Below are 17,847 nucleotides of genomic sequence, written 5' to 3'. Positions count from 1 at the left end.
GTTTGCTGTCCATCATGTGTGATTGTGAGTAGTTTCCTTAGCTCTTAGGGATGGTTTAGGCTGGATGGATGTTGTGGTTATTTGATTTGGTCAAGGTTGATTGTTGTAGATCTCTTCTAGGCTATATGTTCTTAATACTGATCCTATAACTGAGAGGGTAGGGTTTGATCTCAAGCTTCTTAGCATCACACCAACGTCTAAGGTGCATAGATAAGGCTAGATCTAGAGATTATCATTAGGCTTGCTAAGAGATTAGAAGTCTTGTTTGATTCTTGACATATTGCTTAATGCTTGCTTGTATAGATTCTTTACTTTGTGAGAACAAGTCTAGAAATATATGAGCTTGATTGTTTTTGCCATGAGAGTGGATTAACATGTTCTTAGAGATTAATGTCTAGAGATTAGCTCATGTTGATTGAGGTTTGTTGATCAAGTTAGATAACCACAATATAAGTTCAGCCCATGAATCCATCCCTAAGACCTTCCTTGTCTATTGATTTCTTAGTCTAAATCCTGTTGTTTGATCGTTGTTTGATTTACTTTTGTCTTGCTCTGTTTTGTCTGCATTGCTCTGTTTTACGTTTTTGTCCAGCTCGACCCTGCACTCGATCTACACTCGATCGAGTGCTTGCTCGAGTTCATTCCCAGAACTCTTGTTTATGATTTGTGTATGTCCTGTCTTGTTTCTTATTTCATTCTAGTTGCATTTCTGTTGCATTCATTAAGTTTCCTGTTCATTACTTTCCTTTCATTAGTTCATTACATGCTATAGTTTGATCTCTGTTCTAGTTTCATTATTGCCATAATCATTCTGTTCCATTACATTTAGTATCTTTTCCATTCAGCTTTTACATTCTGCACTTTACATTCTGCAATAGGTTGTTAGTGACAAACACCCTCTATAATTGGCTTAACTTAGACAAGTATTGCACATCCTGATTGCTTGCATTCACTCATTTAGGATTGATACCTCTTATACTACAATTGCATAAGGGGAATTGAAACACCTTGCTTTCACCATTGTTCATCATCATATCATTCATTCACATTCCATTTCACACACCAAGAAAGATATTAGTTTCAATTTGGCGTTGTTGCCCATTTGAGTGTTTATTTGTGATAATTAGGGTCTATATTAGTCTAAGATTAAGTTCCTTTATCTCCTTGTTCACTACTGATCTCGATTCTTCTACTGCTTGTTTGTGATTGAGTTTCAGGTACCAACTCAACCTCCAACTCGACCTCCACTCGACCGAGTGAGTGCTCGAGTTCGTGATCGAGTCAGAAGCCGAATACAAATAGACGTCACTTCCCAGTCGACTCGACCATCCACTCGAGCCTGCGCTCGACCGAGTGTCTGTCCGAGTCTGTACTCGTGTCTATTGATGCAAACAAGATCCAAGGGTCATCATAATCTTCAGAGACTCCTTGATCACATCAACCGACCAACAAGGGACCTGAGACAGCAGAAACCAAGAATCAATCAGGAACAAGAACAACAAGTGCTAATGGAGCAACAAGATCAACACGCTCCAAGGGCAAGGAACATTGGTGTTGGGGATGCACCTAACACACACAACCAAAGAGCTGGTATTGTGCCTCCTGCAGTTGCCAATAATAATTATGAAATCAAGAGTGGATGGATCTCCATGATACAAGCCAACAAATTTCATGGGTTGCCAATGGAGGATCCTCTAGATCACCTTGATGAGTTTGACAGGATTTGTGGACTCACAAAAATCAATGGAGTAAGTGAAGATGGTTTCAAGTTAAGGCTATTCCCATTTTCCCTTGGAGACAAAGCTCATCTCTGGGAGAAGACTCTTCCTACTGGAGCAATAACAACATGGGATGCATGCAAGAAAGCTTTTCTGGCCAAGTTCTTCTCCAATGCAAGGACTGCTAGGTTGAGGAATGAAATCTCAGATTTTGCACAGAGAAATAATGAAAGTTTTTGTGAGGCATGGGAGAGATTTAAAGGATTCCAAACTCAGTGTCCCCACCATGGATTCAGCAATGAGTCTTTGCTCAGCACTTTGTACAGAGGAGTTCTACCCAAGATTAGAATGCTACTTGATACAGCCTTCAATGGAAACTTTCTCAACAAGAATGTGGAAGAAGGCTGGGAGTTGGTAGAGAATCTTGCTCAATCAGATGGTAATTATAATGAAGATTATGATAGAACCATAAGGATCACCTCCACTGATCAAGAGGACAAATACAAGCAGGATTTAAAGATGGTCAATGAGAAACTTGACAAGATTCTCCTAAGCCAACCAAAGACAATCCATTTCATTGGTGAAGAAGAAGCTCCAGTCCAAGAAGGAGATAGGGAGTTTGCTGAGTTGTGCTACATGCAAAACCAGGGAGGATTCAAAGGTTACAACCAAGGAGGATTCAAGAATAACAATCTCTCTTATAGGAGTAACAATGTGGCTAACCCACAAGATCAATTCTACCCCCCCCCCCCCCCCCTCAACAGCCTCAACAACCTCAACAACAACCAAACTACCAACCCAAGCAGCAACAACAGGTGTTCCAGCCACAATTGTGTCCCCCACTAGGGTTTCAGACTAACTAAGGCCAGCAAGAAGACTTAAGAGCTATGATGCAACAATTGTTGGTTGGGCAAGCCAATGGAAAGCTTGAGGAGGCTAAACAATTTGCTGAGTTGAATTGAAACTGATATTTTTTTGTGGTGGGTGAAATGGAATGTGAATGTTATGATGATGAACAATGGTGAAAGCAAGGTGTTTCAATTCCCCTTATGCAGTTGTAGTTTAAGAGGTGTCAATCCAATCTGAGTGTTTGTGAACAATCAAGATGTGCATATGAGTCTAAGTCAAGCCAGATGTAAAGGTTGTTTGTCACTAACAATCCTATGATGAAATGTAAAATGCAGAAAGTAAAACTACAAGAACTAGGAGCTAAATGCAAATGGAACAGAATGATTATGACAATTATGAAGCTAAAACAGAAATAGAAACTATGATAATGCAAGTATTGAACTAATGCAAGGTAAGTAATGAACAGGATACTAAATGAATGCAACAGAAATGCAACTAGAGTGAAACAAGATAAACACAAATCATAAACACAAGTTCTGGGTTGGAACTCGAGCAAGCACTCGATCGTGTGTAGATCGAGTGCAGGGTCGAGCTGAACAAATACGCAAAACAGAGCAACACAAGAAAAACAGAGCAATGCCAAAACGAATCAAACAACGATCAAACAACATAATTTAAGCTAAGGAATCAATAAACAAGGAAGGTCTTGAGGAGGGATTCATGGGCTAGACTATGATTGAGGTCATCTAACTTGGTCAACAAATCTCAAACAACTTGAGCTAATCTCTAGACATATATTTCTAAGACATGTTTAATCCACTCTCATGGCAAGAAACAATCAAACTCATGCATATCTAGACTTGTTCTCACAAAGTAAAGAATCTACACAAGCAGGAATTAAGCAATATGTCAAAAATCAAACAAGACTTCTAATCTCTTAGCAAGCCTAATGATAGTCTCTAGATCTAGCCTTATCTATGCTCCTTAGACATTGGTGTGATGCTAAGAGGCTTGAAATCAGATCCTACCCTCTCAGATATCGGATCAGCATTAAGAACATCTAGCCCAGAAGAGATCTACAACAATCAAGCTTGACCAAATCAAACAAACTTCAAACACAACCCAGCCTAACCCATCCTCAAGATCCTATGCAACTACTCACAAGAACACATGATGAACAACAAAGTCATAAACCTATAAAATACTGAAACTTGCATCATTAGAAAGATAAATCAAAGAACTATAATATTGAAGAAAGAACCAAACTCAAATTCCCAATATTAAGAAAGTTATGAAACCAACAATATTGAAAATTTTAGTCTTTTTCTCCTTTAAAAGAAGTGCAAGATCTAAGAAAATAAAAGTGCAAAAGGAATAATCTCCAAAAAGGTAAAAACTAGGTTTTTGACTCTCTAAAAAGCTGGACTCTTTGGTGGCTGCAGGTACAAGCCCTTATATAGAAAAAGTAGTGGAAGCCCTAAAAACGCTAAAAGACAAAATAGCCAGGCGGCTCGACCAACTCGACCTGGTGCTCGGTCGAGTGACCGGTCGAGTTGGCTCCTCTTGTGCTCCTCCCGCTCGGTCGAGTCCCTCTCACCACACGGTCGAGTGTCTGGTCGAGTGGGCAGTCGAGTTGGACTCCGGACCTTAGTTCTTTAGCCTTAGCTCTCTTGCTTTCTCCTCATGATTGCTTCACTTCTCCTCAACATTGCTTCCATGCTCCTTAAGCTCCAAAATCACTTGTTTATGCATGAAAAGATGCAAATGCAATGCAACTAAACTCTAATGCAAGAGCAATCCTAAAGCTATGCAATAATGGTCAAAATGGATAGCAAAAGATGCAAAAGATGTGAATATATTAAGGGAAAACAGGGTAAAATATATGAACATCAACACCCCCAAACTTAGTCTTTGCTTGCTCTCAAGCAAATGAACAAGACATAAGAAGGTAGGTGAGGTTCGAAAGTGGGATCTCAGCTCCTAAAGCTTGCAAATAGACCATCTATAATCAATGTCCAAGTTACTAGTACTATGATGCAAGTTGAATGAGCTGTACTTAAAGATTTTAGACAAGCATATCACAACCTTTACTGATTTGAGCCTTAGATGTCCACATGCATTCAAATCAACCATTTCCTTCAACATTCATTAATCAAGAACATGAATCAATTCTATGCAATGCTTAAACTCATTTGGCTTGGTAGTAAAAGGTTTAGAGACAATGATGATCTCTCTTTAGAGTGGGGCTTATCAATATCAAGGTTCTCTCATAAAAATGGATTGAGCTTTAGAAGAATGCTAAAGGTAAGAACACTTAGACACATACAAGGACAAAACCTTGTCTACCCAAAGGCACCCAAAGTGTTTATCCTATCAATCTAAACCCAATTGATCCTAGTGCTACCCTTTAACTTCTTCTCTTCACTTTCACCCTTTTCTCTATTGATTTTAAAGTCTTAGGAGAGGTTTCTTATTTGATCTTTCTAGTGGAATGAGAGATTCTTACTTATTTGCTATGGTTCTCTTTTCTTCTTATTCTTAAGACATAAAAGCATTTTGCTACTCTTCTTTTTCTTTCCTTCTTTTCTTTGACTGAAACCATCTTTAAACAATATCATACTTCCCATTCTTTCACTAGAATTTGATTTTACTTAAACACATTCCCCTCCTAAAGACTCTAACCTTTTCTTTCTCTTTTCCTCTTTTCTTTTCTTTCTTTTTCAAACAACCAAATCCCAAACCCAACAATGAAATCACCTAGTCCTATCTAGTTTGGAAAATGCAAACTAGAACTACACAAGGCATTATTCTTGTCAGTTCAAACCTAACACTTTCTACCAAGCTTAATCCCAAAATAGGCCTTACACACTCAAGAATAAACATGGCTTGAAAGAAGGTCTGGTTAAGGGTATTGGAAACTGATTTTAATGATTCAATCAGCTACTTGGATCAACAAGAGTGGTAAAAAGGAGAAAGATGATCCAAATATGTATATGGTATCCATGAGTTTAAAGCAATGCACACATTGATATTTAATAGTCAATATTAAGTTCTTATAAGTAGGAAATGACATCAAATCACAACATGCTTCAATTTAGACCAAATGCAATGCAGGAATTCAAGGCTTGGTTTAATCGTATGCTTCTAACCACTCAACTAGCATCAAAGTACTATTAACTTGGGCATTGATCCTAGTCTAGTGAATAAAACAAGCTAACAAGGCAAAGCTTATCATAGATCCCTAATGCAAATATTATACAATCCTACATGAAACATGCTAAACAAGATCCTAATATGTAATGCAAACTACATGAACACTCTTTTTTTTTCAAAGATTTTTGCAAAAATTTTCAAATTTTTAGGGTTTTTCTATGCCTTAGATGCTATGCAAATACTAACATGATGATGCTAAAAATTTGAAATAAGAACACAAAACACAATATCAAATGCTATCTCAAACCCTCCCCAAAACTTAAATCACACAGTCCTCTGTGTGAAAGAAATTTATAAGAGGATTCAAGACCAAAAACAAAACACAATATCAAATGCAATGGTATTTACAAGGGAAGGTGATTGTGGTACCTTAAGGATTGGAGAAGAAACTGTCCACATCCTCTGGCATGCTGTCAAAAGTGTAGTTGGGGTCTTGTGGATGACTTGGAGGTGGAGATTGGGGTAGTTCTACGATGGGAATCGACCGAGACTCGGTCGAGTACGTGCTCGAGTGGGGGGGGTCGAGCTGGACCGCGAGTCTCCTTTTCTTCTTCTAATTAAACTCCCTTGCTTCCCTGACCATGAAAACACCAAATCAAATATCAAAATAACAAAATCCTAATCATTATATACAAGGATACCTTAGGGACTTCCTCCCTAGTGAGCTTGTTTAGAGTCACTAAGTTTGACTTTGGTTACCTTCTTAGGCTTTGTTTAGATACCAAGGAGGTGATGAAATCCTCCCTGGCACTTCTTGATCACTGTGAGTCTGATCCTTGATCACCTCACCCTTAACACACAAACCATATTTCTTCTTGATTTTGAGCCTTGGTCTTGCTTTCCTCAAAGACCTCTTGTTTAGCTTGACTTGGAGATCCTTAACCATACCAGTCAACTCTTGAACTGACCTCTTAAGCTTTTCCACAGAATCTTCTTGAAGAGAGAGATTGTCCTTTGGAGTTGCCTCTTTACTTAAACCTTCATGACCACCTTTGTCCTTGATAGTAAAAGGTTGATCATCAATGGTAGGAAGGTTGGTTGGGTTATAGATGTTAAACTTCATAGTTATACCCTCAGAAATGTTCAAAGTCACAAGACCTTCCTTAACATCAATAACATCTCCAACTGTGGCTAAGAATGGCCTCCCAAGGATGATAGGATCTTCAGGTTCCTTGTCCATCTCCAATACCACAAAATCTGTATGAACCCTTGCTCTTCCTATCCTGACTGGAATATTCTCCAACTTGCCAACCACATCTCTGTTTGAACCATCAGCTAGGCATATATGAAGGTTGGTGGACTTGAAGTCAGTGTGCCCAAGCTTTTGTGCTATAGAATAGGGCATCACACTGATAGATGCTCCCAAGTCACATAAGCACTAGTTGTAGTGAAGATAGCTAAGTGTGCAAGGCAGATAGAATGGACCTGGATCATTAAGCTTAATTGGAATGATTACTCCTCCAAGGTCTTCAAGATCCTTCTCATCTTGAGCTTGAGCCTTCTTCTTTGATAAATCAAGCAAAAAATCCTTATAGAGAGGATATGGATCATACTGTTCCAAGCCAGGTCCTCTCTCTTCTTCTTGGTAAGCAATGATAATCTCTTGTATGGCCATCACTTCTTCTTGTTTCTCAATCACAACCTCTTCCTTCAAAGCCTTCTCTTCCTCTTGTTGCAAAGCCAACATTTCTTTTTTCTTAATGATTTCCCTTAATTCCTTAAGCTTCTGTGCCTTGAAACGTCATGGGAATGGTAGAGGCGGTTTGTAAGCAGGAGGGATGTACTTAGCAGGCTTGACAGCTTCTGACTCTTCAGCTCGATCGACCACTCGAACACTCACTCGGTCGAGTGGGTACCCGAGCACCTGGTCGAGTGCAATACCGGATTCAGTCTGCTTTGCACAAACTTCACTCTGCGCTTCAAGAAATGACCAATCCTCCCCAACTTGAACTTCACTGTCCTCAGTGACTTCTTCTTCAAAGATATGAATGGCTTTGGCAGTAAACTCCCTTGGGTTTTGAACTGCTTTTCCAGGGATTTGGGTGGGTTTTGGAGCTGAAGTAGATGCTATATTGCTCTCCATATACTTCACTCTTGAGTTCAGACCTTCAAACTTCATATTGAGATCATTATACTGTGATGTTAACCTTTGATTCATGATGTTCATATATTTTACCCTGTTTTTCCTTAATATATTCACATCTTTTGCATCTTTTGCTATACATTTTGACCATTATTGCATAGCTTTAGGACTGTTCTTGCATTAGAGTTTCGTTGCATTGCATTTGCATCTTTTCATGCAATGCCAAAACGAATACGCAAAACAGAGCAACACAAAAAAAACAGAGCAATGCCAAAACGAATCAAACTACGATCAAACAACATAATTTAAGCTAAGAAATCAATAAACAAGGAAGGTCTTGAGGATGAATTCATGGGCTGGACTATGATTGAGGTCATCTAACTTGGTCAACAAATCTCAAACAACTTGAGCTAATCTCTAGATATATATTTCTAAGACATGTTTAATCCACTCTCATGGCAAGAAACAATCAAACTCATGCATCTCTAGACTTGTTCTCACAAAGTAAAGAATCTACACAAGCATGCATTAAGCAATATGTCAAAAATCAAACAAGACTTCTAATCTCTTAGCAAGCCTAATGATAGTCTCTAGATCTAGCCTTATCTATGCTCCTTAGACATTGGTGTGATGCTAAGAGGCTTGAAATCAGATCCTACCCTCTCAGATATAGGATCAGCATTAAGAACATCTAGCCCAGAAGAGATCTACAACAATCAAGCTTGACCAAATCAAACAAAGTCATAAACCCAAAAAATACTGAAACTTGCATCGTTAGAAAGATAAATAAAAGATCTATAATATTGAAGAAAGAACCAAACTCAAATTCTCAATATTAAGAAAGTTATGAAACCAACAATATTGAAGAATTTAGTCTTTTTCTCCTTTAAAAGAAGTACAAGATCTAAGAAAATAAAAGTGCAAAAGGAATAATCCCCAAAAAGGTAAAAACTAGGTTTCTGACTCTCTAAAAAGCTGGACTCTTTGGTGGCTGCAGGTACAAGCCCTTATATAGAAAAAGTAGTGGAAGCCCTAAAAACGCTAAAAGACAAAATAGCCAGACGGCTCGACCAACTCGACCTGGTGTACGGTACGTCTTCTCATCACAGTAACAACAACATCACGAACTCCTTACGAAACAAATGGCATCAACAACAAGGGACTCACATATCAAAATACTGGTCTGCTCGTAGGGTTTAGGTTTGCGTTTCTCTTTGACGGCAAATGCAGAAGGAAATGTAATATACGCACATACTCGCCACACATAAACCCTCGTCGTTTTTGTGTTTAATTCACATGTATCATTAATGGGCCGTACTAAGTAATTTGACCCAACTACCAATTATAAAATTGGGGATGTTATAATTCTCCCCTACTTGAAATAAATTTGTCCTTGAATTTACGAATCGGTATATCCTCCACTTAGTTTTCGTCTCAACTTGGAGTGTTTTTTTTTTTTTTTATCCTCAACATTTTTGATTATCCAACTAACTTGGAGTGTCCTTCTCCTACATGCCCGGTTTGAATTCTTTCCAAACTTTTCTGATCAACAACGAATCACAAGTTTTCACTTGGTTATAGTGTAACAACTCTAGTTTTCGTTCACTAGAAAAATTTCTCTCTGCATTTACTATTCCACTTTTGATTCAACAAATACAAATCTTTATCTTATATTATAGCGTATCTGATGTTATCCATATGACCAATTGGAACGTAAGGTGTCATAGTTCCTTTATCTATCTTTCAATTAGACATAACACACATTCTTCAAATAGTTCTAACACTTGAATAGAATAATCCAATTTCAGACAAAAAGTTTTTCCATTACCTTGACTTGTGAAAAAAATAATTGCTTCAGAAATAAACAACTTTGTTTAACAACATCTTGTAGTATAATCATAACCATGACCTTAATGGCTCCATAAAACGTGTGGCTTTGTGACTAACTACGCTTCCACTGCGCTCACTCTGCAATGCTAACGTCCCTATGAAGGTTTCCCATTTTTTTAAAAAATTAGCATAGTGTTTCCATAAAACTCTCTTAGGAATTCCGTTTCTTTTAGGTTTCACGCTTCCATGCATTTGTTTCCTCAAAGTAATACTTCTCATTTAATCTACCTTCGCCACATAATATTCGTTCTACAATAAACAAACACCAAATCGAAATTATGTCTCCTTATAGTCCTTAGTGAATTCCTTTTCACTAACCTTAGTGGATTCCTATACCACCTATCAAATTTCATATGTTGTAGTCTTAGCGTTTTTCTATTCTTCCAATCATTTTTTTTCTAGAATAACATACATTTTCTAAGGCTCTCTCTAAAGCCCCAGTAATAAAATCAACCACTTTTTTTTTTCAACATCTTTCGTCTTGACACATCCAACTTTACAACTACCCAAGTTGTGTCCCTACTACTAGTCGTTCGTAGCAGTCCACTATCAATCTCCATTGTCACCACACCCTTTTCCGTTCGGGTTAAGAAAACTTTGAATTTTAAACAACATATCTCAATTGAAATGACAAGCAATATTTTTTAAAAAATCATCTTTATCACACATACACATTCTCTGTAGAAGTCCATAATGTGAATTATTGTGTGGTTTCCTCACACACTTCTTATTTCCACTTCCTCCGCTGCAATTACCTTTTGTGCTCTCCAAGCACTAGAATAACCTTGACTAGTGATCTTTATAAAACACCTCATCTTTAAATTTCTGGCACCAACTCCAAAAATTTCACTCAACAATATTAACTTCGATTTTTCATCAAATATCCATTTGACTTTTAAAACTATTATCTCAAACCTTCGTCCACTTGAACATCACGTCCTTCCATATGAGTCGAGTAATTGGTTTAACCATACTGGCAAATACTTTAACAACTCCCAATTGCTATATACGACTCCAAGAAAAACTACTGTCCACGGTAGCATTCTTTCCATTAACGTTAACTACTCAAGTCAACTTATCACTTCATCTTCTAAGCCTCCACGGCCGAGAAATTCAATCTCCCTCATGACTGCCTCCCGGGTCAGACCGGTTTGACATAACCTGGCTCTGATACAAAAATTGTAACACCCGAACTCGGTACCCGGAGCTGGTCAACGGGTTAACTTCCTGACCCGACCCAAAACGCTCTTTAAATGCAAAAACCACCAGCTAACAACGGAAAAAGACACACTTCGCTTAACTAACCTGCAAAAAGAGAGGGGTGAGTAATTGATAATTACTCAGTGAGAGAAAGCTTTAGGGCTCCCGAAGTCTCCACACCCACACATGCTTAGACAATCACACAGTCTAAACCTAAGACAAGCAGCAATCATTGTGTCCTGACACACAAACATACGCACACAGCACACAAATGAGACTACGTCCCATAACCGCCCTATAGATGGGTCGGATACAACGTGTCAACACACGCTATCCTCGTGCATTATCAGATCCCTCATGCTTTCGCACTTCTTCATGCACCATGCTTATGGAACCTCCATGCCTCTTTCACTTCGTCCTAGCATCAATCACTCGTGCTCATGTTTACGGATCCCAAGCGCCTCTTGCACTTATTCCTAGCATTTCCCACACGTCGACTCGTCAGCCATCCTGATCTACCCGCATTCCGCGCCCGTAGACCACCACACAACTACAAGGAATTCTCCTTGCAGGACTCGCTGCGGCTCACCCGCATCTACGTGCCCTTGGCACCTATCTTCTCACACACAAGCACTTATTTTACCACAACAAAACATGTATTCACGCAATCATCAAATAACCCACATAAAATATACATTTTAGTTCAATATATTACTCTAAGATACTAGTTCTCTTTTTTATATTTTATAAAAATATATTTATATACTTATAAATATTAATACCTTCAACAAACAAATACGATTACTTATAATATATGCAACTTATAGATATACTCAGCTTAACCCTAGACTAAGCAACTATCCAAACACATTTGATACCAACTTGTCCTCACCTTGGCCACACGAATTGAATCCTTGATAAAAGGCCAGCAACAACAAACTCGATACCAATCTCAAACTGCAATGGTGTAGATTAAACGATCAAAGATTATATTTTAATAATAATCCATGATTTAATCTAATAACCAAACTGATTTAACTGAGCTGGTATTTTCCAAATAATTAATTAGACTTAGTTTAATGATTAAATTAAACCAACAATCTAATAATTCATTACACCACAAGTCAAATATCACGACAATTAATCCCGGTGCTGAACTTCATTACACAACTTAGAATCCTCGGTTTACTTTGGTTATAGTCTTTGGTTTAATAATCGAAACAACACATAGCAACGTCACAAATAAAGCTTGCCGCTTACCTTTTCTCGGCGTTTACTCTCGGTGAATCTCCTCAACGGCTGAACGTGACGGTTTAAGCACACGGTGGCTACTTCCCCATGGCTCAACAACAAAACAAAAACAACGACAATAACAAATCATAAGACAAGGCCAGAAACTTCTTGTGCAAGCTACATAAGAAAATAGGATTTCCTTACCCTTATCGACATCTCCGATGGACCACGACTGCTCCAGTGATAACGGCTGACATCTCCGGTGAAACACGGTGGCTGTCCTACCAACGGTGGTGACTAACGCTGACCAGCGAGAACGACGGATCTGTACGGTACGTCTTCTCTTCCACGAGACTCATCACTCTAAGAAAAGAACTTGAAATATAAGAACACCTCTCTTATTATTGATTTAGAAAACTCTCTCAAAAACTAAATCTCTCTCAAGTCTTATGGAACACCTCTCCATAGACTCTTATATTTATAGGTTTAACTTTTCCTAAACCTATTAGAATTAACATATTACAACTTAAGATTTTAGGAACTTTTCCTCTTTTCTATTTCTATCTCTTTTGGCAACTTCCTAGGAGATAGCTTGTTCCTCAAGTTGGGATTATCCAAAATTCTCCACCTTAATTCCAACTTGAACTCCGGGTGCTTCGATCTCTTGTACTCCAATCAAATTTCTCATTTCTCTAAACTTGATTCTTGCTAGTGGCTTAGTAAGAATGTCCGTCTTCTGCTCCTCACCAGGAACATGCTCCACTTCTATCTGATCATTCTCCACACACTCAAGAATAAAGTGATACTTTGTGAGTATGTGTTTACTCCTTCCATGGAACACTGGATTCTTACTTAGAGCTATGGTTGACATGTTGTCAATTCTTAGTAAGATCTTCTCATCTGGACTAAGAACTTCTCTTAGCAACTCCTTCAACCATATGGCTTGATTTGATGCTTTTGTAGCTGCCATAAACTCAGCTTCACATGATGACATCGCCACTGTGTGTTGTTTCTGTGAGGTCCAAGTGATTAATGATGAACCGAGATAAAACACATGACCTCCAGTACATCTTCCATCATCAATATCAGCTTTGTAACTGCTGTCGCTGTACCCAACAACCTTACTCAACCCATCACACTTGTAGAACAAGCCTAAGTTGGTGGTTCCTTTCACGTACCTTACCAAGTGTTTAAGAGCTTGTCCATGTACCTCTCTCGGACTCTGCATATACCGGCTCAAAACTCCTACAGCAAAAGCCAAGTCGGGTCGTGTGTGAAGCATATACCTTAAACACCCAATCGTTCTTCTATATCTTGTGGCATCAATCTCAGGTTGCTCTTCAGCCTTTGATATCTCCATACCAGGATCCATTGGTATGTGCGTTGAGTTACACGAATCCATCTTAGTATCGATAAGAATACCTTGAGCATAACCTTCTTGTTTTATTCTTATCCCATCCGCTCTTTGTACTACTTCAATACCAAGATAATATGTCAACTTTCCGAGGTCTGACATCTCAAACTCCCTTGACATATCCCTTTTAAACTGATCAATGACTCTTTGTGAAGTTACTGTCACAAACAAGTCATCAACATAGATTGCCACTACCAGACTTTCTTTCTTGTCATTCTTGAGGTACACAATAGGCTCCTTTATGCATCTTTTGAAGTTCATCTTCTTCAGAACATGATCAAGCTTCAGTGTTCCTCTAAACATAACAAATCTCAATCCTTTGTTGTTGGGTTTATCAAGTCACAAAATTTTAACTCCAAATCAACCAGGATATTTTTCATTAAAGGAGCTCGCATTCTGCCATCCTCTAACCAAGGAGTGGTCCAAACATGTAGGGAAGATCCATCTCCCACTCTTTGTTTAAGACCCTTATCCAGAAGTATTCGACCATATAGAATGCTCCTCCATGCATACGATGGTCTACTACCTAATCCAGCCATTAGAAAGCTATTTTCCGGATAATACCTGCTTTTTATGAACCGAGCAAAGAGTGAATCCGGGAACTGAATCAGTCTCCAAGCTTGTTTAGCTAGCAAAGCTTGATTAAAGAGCTCAATGTCTTTAAATCCCAACCCACCCTGATCTTTGGACAAGCATAATCTATCCCAAGCTATCTAGTGAATTTTCCTTTGGTTTTCTACCGAGCTCCACCAGAAAGAAGACATTGCACTAGAGAGAGACTGCAGGTTGCTTTTGGGAGCTTGAAACAGGACATCGCGAACACCGGCATGGCCATAGCCACAGTTTTCAGAAGAATCTCTTTACCTCCTAGCGATAAGGATTTGGCGAACCAACCTGATAGCCTGTTCTTTAACTTTTCATGAAGGAAGGCCAACATATCTTTCTTCGATCCACTGAAGCATTCAGGTAGACCAAGGTATGTACCAGCTCCACCTTCATTTGTGATTCCTAGAGCTGCTTTAACTATAACCTTTACCTCATCCTCGTTTCCAAAGGTGATTGAGGACTTTTCAAGATTGATGACTTGACCTGTAGCTTCACCATAAATCCTTAAGATGTCTTTAACCACTCCACATTGGTCCTCATTCGCTTTACAAACAAATAAGGTGTCATCCGCAAAAAGAAGATGGTGTATTGAAGGACCATCCTCTGAGAACCGCATTCCGTTTAAGCGTCCCTGATGTTCAGCTTGACCGTTGATGAGCACGGAATAGGTAATAGTTGTTAGACATTTCATCACCAGTTCGACCCAGATCACATTGAATCCTAAAGCCATAAGAAGTTGCTTCAGATAACTCCATTCAACTCTGTCAAAAGCTTTTGACATATCCGTTTTGATCGCCATGTAGTTTTTTGATATGGAGTTATGAGTTCTTAATCCGTGAACCACTTCGTGTGCTATCAGGATGTTATCCGATATAAGTCTGTCCTCCACAAATGCTGACTGATTAGGAGAAACCAAACCTTCAAGCGAGGCTGCAGTCTTGATACTAAGATCTTGGATATGATTTTATACATCACTGAGATGTATATAACTTACAACTTGATTTTGAGTATAAAAATAGAAATTACTTCAATTAAATTAATAGAAGTTATAAAAGTCTCTAATGAATTATCATAGAGAAATTAATAAAGTTACATATGCTTAATTATCGACCTAAAAAAACACACATAGCTTCACTGGAAAAACATAACTAGATATAACAAAAAATAAAATCAAAAAGGTCATACTGTTTGAGACCTCACGGTTACAATCATTAAATCTATCTATCATTATGAGCAAGACTATTGAGACAGATTTTTTTGACTCTCAACATGATCCACAATATATGTGAAAAAAATAACTAAATATAACTCCGATCCTAGAACCCATAGGATTGCCAATGTCACCGAACTCCCTTTGTTTTGTCCATAAAAGTCAGGGCTGCTTGCTTGTCTGTGGCTGATCGGACTCATTGATGGTGAGTTGCTGCAACATGTTTAGGTCAATTTGATAGCCATCGTTATGCATCACATCACCTATTGCCATCTTTAGCCGCTGGACTTCTACACTCAATTGTTCGTTCGATGCTAATACTTCCGTCAGCTGTTGTGCTTCCACACTCAATTGTTCGTTCAACGTTGTCGTCGCCTTTGGACTTTTGATTTCTGCATGCAACCGAATTATTTTGTTCACACATAACAACAAATATTATGTCTATGGTATAGCGGAGAGAATAATAAATGTGTCTCAGAGTTAAGGATCTAATAAAATCCTGCCTAAAGCATGAAAATCTTAAATGTGCTTTTATGCATGAAAATATCAAATATGATTTAAAATTACTACACGACTGAGGTCATAAACAAAGATTACCCAGTTACAAGCGTTGATGTTCGAAAAATTTAACCTTACTATAGATTTCAAAACAAAAAACTTGCTTAAGTATTACTGGAAATTAATTTGATGATGTGTACCGTCATGAAGTTTTGCTTGTTGCTCCAACGATTCAAGTCGAATCATGAACTCCTTCTTCTCATTAATCAGCATGTTTTTAGCATTCTGCATGCAACAACAATATAAATTCACTAAGTTCATTACATGAATAGTTTTTATACGGAGTTTAGATATGACAATTTCATAGTTGCAAATATGATGTCTCACCTCCAAAAGCATCTCTTTTTCTTGCATCAAAGTGATATCCTTCTCAAGAAAATTTACTTGGTGTTCCAAGTCAAGAAGGTACTGTGACTTCCTCTTCTTTGAACGTGCAGCTGATTCTCTGTTTGCCAAGATTCTGAAAGACCATACACATGGATAAAAATGAAACAAAAAGCTATCTCAAAACTTACCGTCTGACTTTCTTAGGATCAGATTTCGAAATCTTTTCCAATTCATCAGCAGTATACTCGTCTTTCCCAAACTTGAGGTCCAAAGTATTATGGTAGTCTCCATCAGCCGAACTGGTAGAGGAAACAACACCCGGAGAGAGAGGTAGCTCCAAGAAGTTACTGAAACAACTATCCACTGAAACACTCCTGTGGTGTCTGCTTAAAGGTTCAATGTTTTTGCCTGCTCTTCTCTTCACACCCGAAGGAGGCGATGAAGGTTTTTTGTTATCCTCCACATGAGCCGATGACGAAGAACCACGTAACAACGGTGGAGAAAGGTTCATCGATCTAAGTGGCTGATGATGTAATGACGACGGAGAAGGGCTCAAAGGAGGCAAGGAGGAGTCGACAGCCGACTGCTGAGTTCTCGACTGTGGTTCGGAAAGAGCGATACTGTCGCGTCCATTCATCGCTGAGGATTAAAGAGTACTTCTTACCTTAATTAGCTTCAACAATGAACTAAGAAAGTTGAACAAAATGGTTTTTTTTTTCTTTTTCTTTGATAGTTAGAGGACAAAATCCTCCATTTATACTGGTTAAGAGGAGTCTCATGTTTCAGGAATTGATTTTGTCAGTAAATTAACTTATAATTTTTTAAGTCAAAACACTTAAATGAACTTTGTGTTTTTAGGTAATATAATGAAAATTTATTAAGTTAGGATCATTAAATTTTAAGGTTGACTCAATCTTAATTAATTTTATTTATTTTAGCAAGTTGTTTACTTTTGCTAATGACTAGTGTTGGTACATTGTTTACTTTTTTTTTTACTAGTGAATAGCTATTTTGAAAATTTACTTATTTTTCTATTAGGTTATTTTGGCAAGTTATTCACCTTTTTCTAATTCAATATGATATTATTAAAAGGGTTGACAATTTATTTTCTGACTTTGGAAAGAGTTATAGATCGTTAGCCATATTTTTAACTTTAAATACTGTGTAATTTCAAAAAGATACTTTATTATTAGTAATTACATCACTATGGAGAGAGTTATTTAGAGGGAGTTTTTGCAAAAAAAAAATTCTTTAACTTGCCAGTTATTGCAATTTTATGCTTCATCTCCAAAAATTGCATATCAGTCATACAAAATTATAAATAATATAAATTAAATTAAATCGCATCATAATATATTTTATTTGCAAGTGATATAAAAACACATTACAATTTGATATAATGAGATTTACATTTAAGTATTGAAATTTGAATTTATCTAGCATATATTTATTTTAATTTTTATTGCATTGTAATGTGTTTTATATGTACGTGGAAAAAAACTTGGAAAATAATTAATTAAAAAAAAACTGATTGCTTTAAGAATGT

General features: G+C 37.7%; 3 protein-coding genes and 1 non-coding gene across 4 annotated transcripts; all 4 read right to left on the bottom strand.

The window, feature by feature from the left end:
* Nucleotides 1-1,904: 1,904 nt before the first annotated feature.
* Nucleotides 1,905-2,011, bottom strand: LOC147950228 (small nucleolar RNA R71). The gene has a single exon (XR_015565354.1). It is a non-coding gene; the product is annotated as a small nucleolar RNA R71 (small nucleolar RNA).
* A 12,325-nt stretch (nucleotides 2,012-14,336) lies between these two features.
* LOC147950227 (uncharacterized) lies at nucleotides 14,337-15,005 on the bottom strand. The gene has a single exon (XM_087512531.1). The coding sequence runs from the start codon at nucleotides 15,003-15,005 to the stop codon at nucleotides 14,337-14,339; it is 669 nt and encodes a 222-aa protein (XP_087368657.1).
* A 254-nt stretch (nucleotides 15,006-15,259) lies between these two features.
* Nucleotides 15,260-17,085, bottom strand: LOC104710162 (uncharacterized). The gene is made up of 3 exons (XM_087509311.1): nucleotides 16,302-17,085; nucleotides 16,115-16,199; nucleotides 15,260-15,808 (listed from the first exon to the last, which is right to left on the bottom strand). Exons 1-3 carry the CDS (start codon nucleotides 16,326-16,328, stop codon nucleotides 15,579-15,581), a joined length of 342 nt encoding a protein of 113 aa, XP_087365437.1. The 5' UTR covers nucleotides 16,329-17,085; the 3' UTR covers nucleotides 15,260-15,578.
* LOC147950226 (bZIP transcription factor 30-like) lies at nucleotides 16,372-16,938 on the bottom strand. Its single transcript, XM_087512528.1, has 2 exons — nucleotides 16,498-16,938; nucleotides 16,372-16,434 (listed from the first exon to the last, which is right to left on the bottom strand). The coding sequence occupies exons 1-2, from the start codon at nucleotides 16,936-16,938 to the stop codon at nucleotides 16,372-16,374; spliced, it is 504 nt and encodes a 167-aa protein (XP_087368654.1).
* Nucleotides 17,086-17,847: the final 762 nt, after the last annotated feature.

Source organism: Camelina sativa, chromosome 1 (genome assembly GCF_030686135.1).
Source record: "Camelina sativa cultivar CO46 ecotype springtype chromosome 1, ASM3068613v1".
Taxonomy (NCBI): domain Eukaryota; kingdom Viridiplantae; phylum Streptophyta; class Magnoliopsida; order Brassicales; family Brassicaceae; genus Camelina; species Camelina sativa.
The sequence above is the reverse complement of the archived record's forward strand: the minus strand, read 5'-3'. Positions and strand labels throughout refer to the sequence as shown.

Excerpts from the sequence above, each read along its gene's own strand:
- LOC147950227 (XM_087512531.1), bottom strand. The coding sequence starts at position 15,005 with ATGGCGATCAAAACGGATATGTCAAAAGCTTTTGACAGAGTTGAATGG.
- LOC104710162 (XM_087509311.1), bottom strand. The coding sequence starts at position 16,328 with ATGCAAGAAAAAGAGATGCTTTTGGAG. Across the intron at positions 16,200-16,301 it reads AAAAAGAGATGCTTTTGGAG|AATGCTAAAAACATGCTGAT; the intron begins GTGAGACATCAT and ends TGTTGCATGCAG. Across the intron at positions 15,809-16,114 it reads ACAAGCAAAACTTCATGACG|AAATCAAAAGTCCAAAGGCG; the intron begins GTACACATCATC and ends GGTTGCATGCAG.
- LOC147950226 (XM_087512528.1), bottom strand. The coding sequence starts at position 16,938 with ATGAATGGACGCGACAGTATCGCTCTTTCCGAACCACAGTCGAGAACT. Across the intron at positions 16,435-16,497 it reads CGAAATCTGATCCTAAGAAA|AATCTTGGCAAACAGAGAAT; the intron begins GTCAGACGGTAA and ends ATGGTCTTTCAG.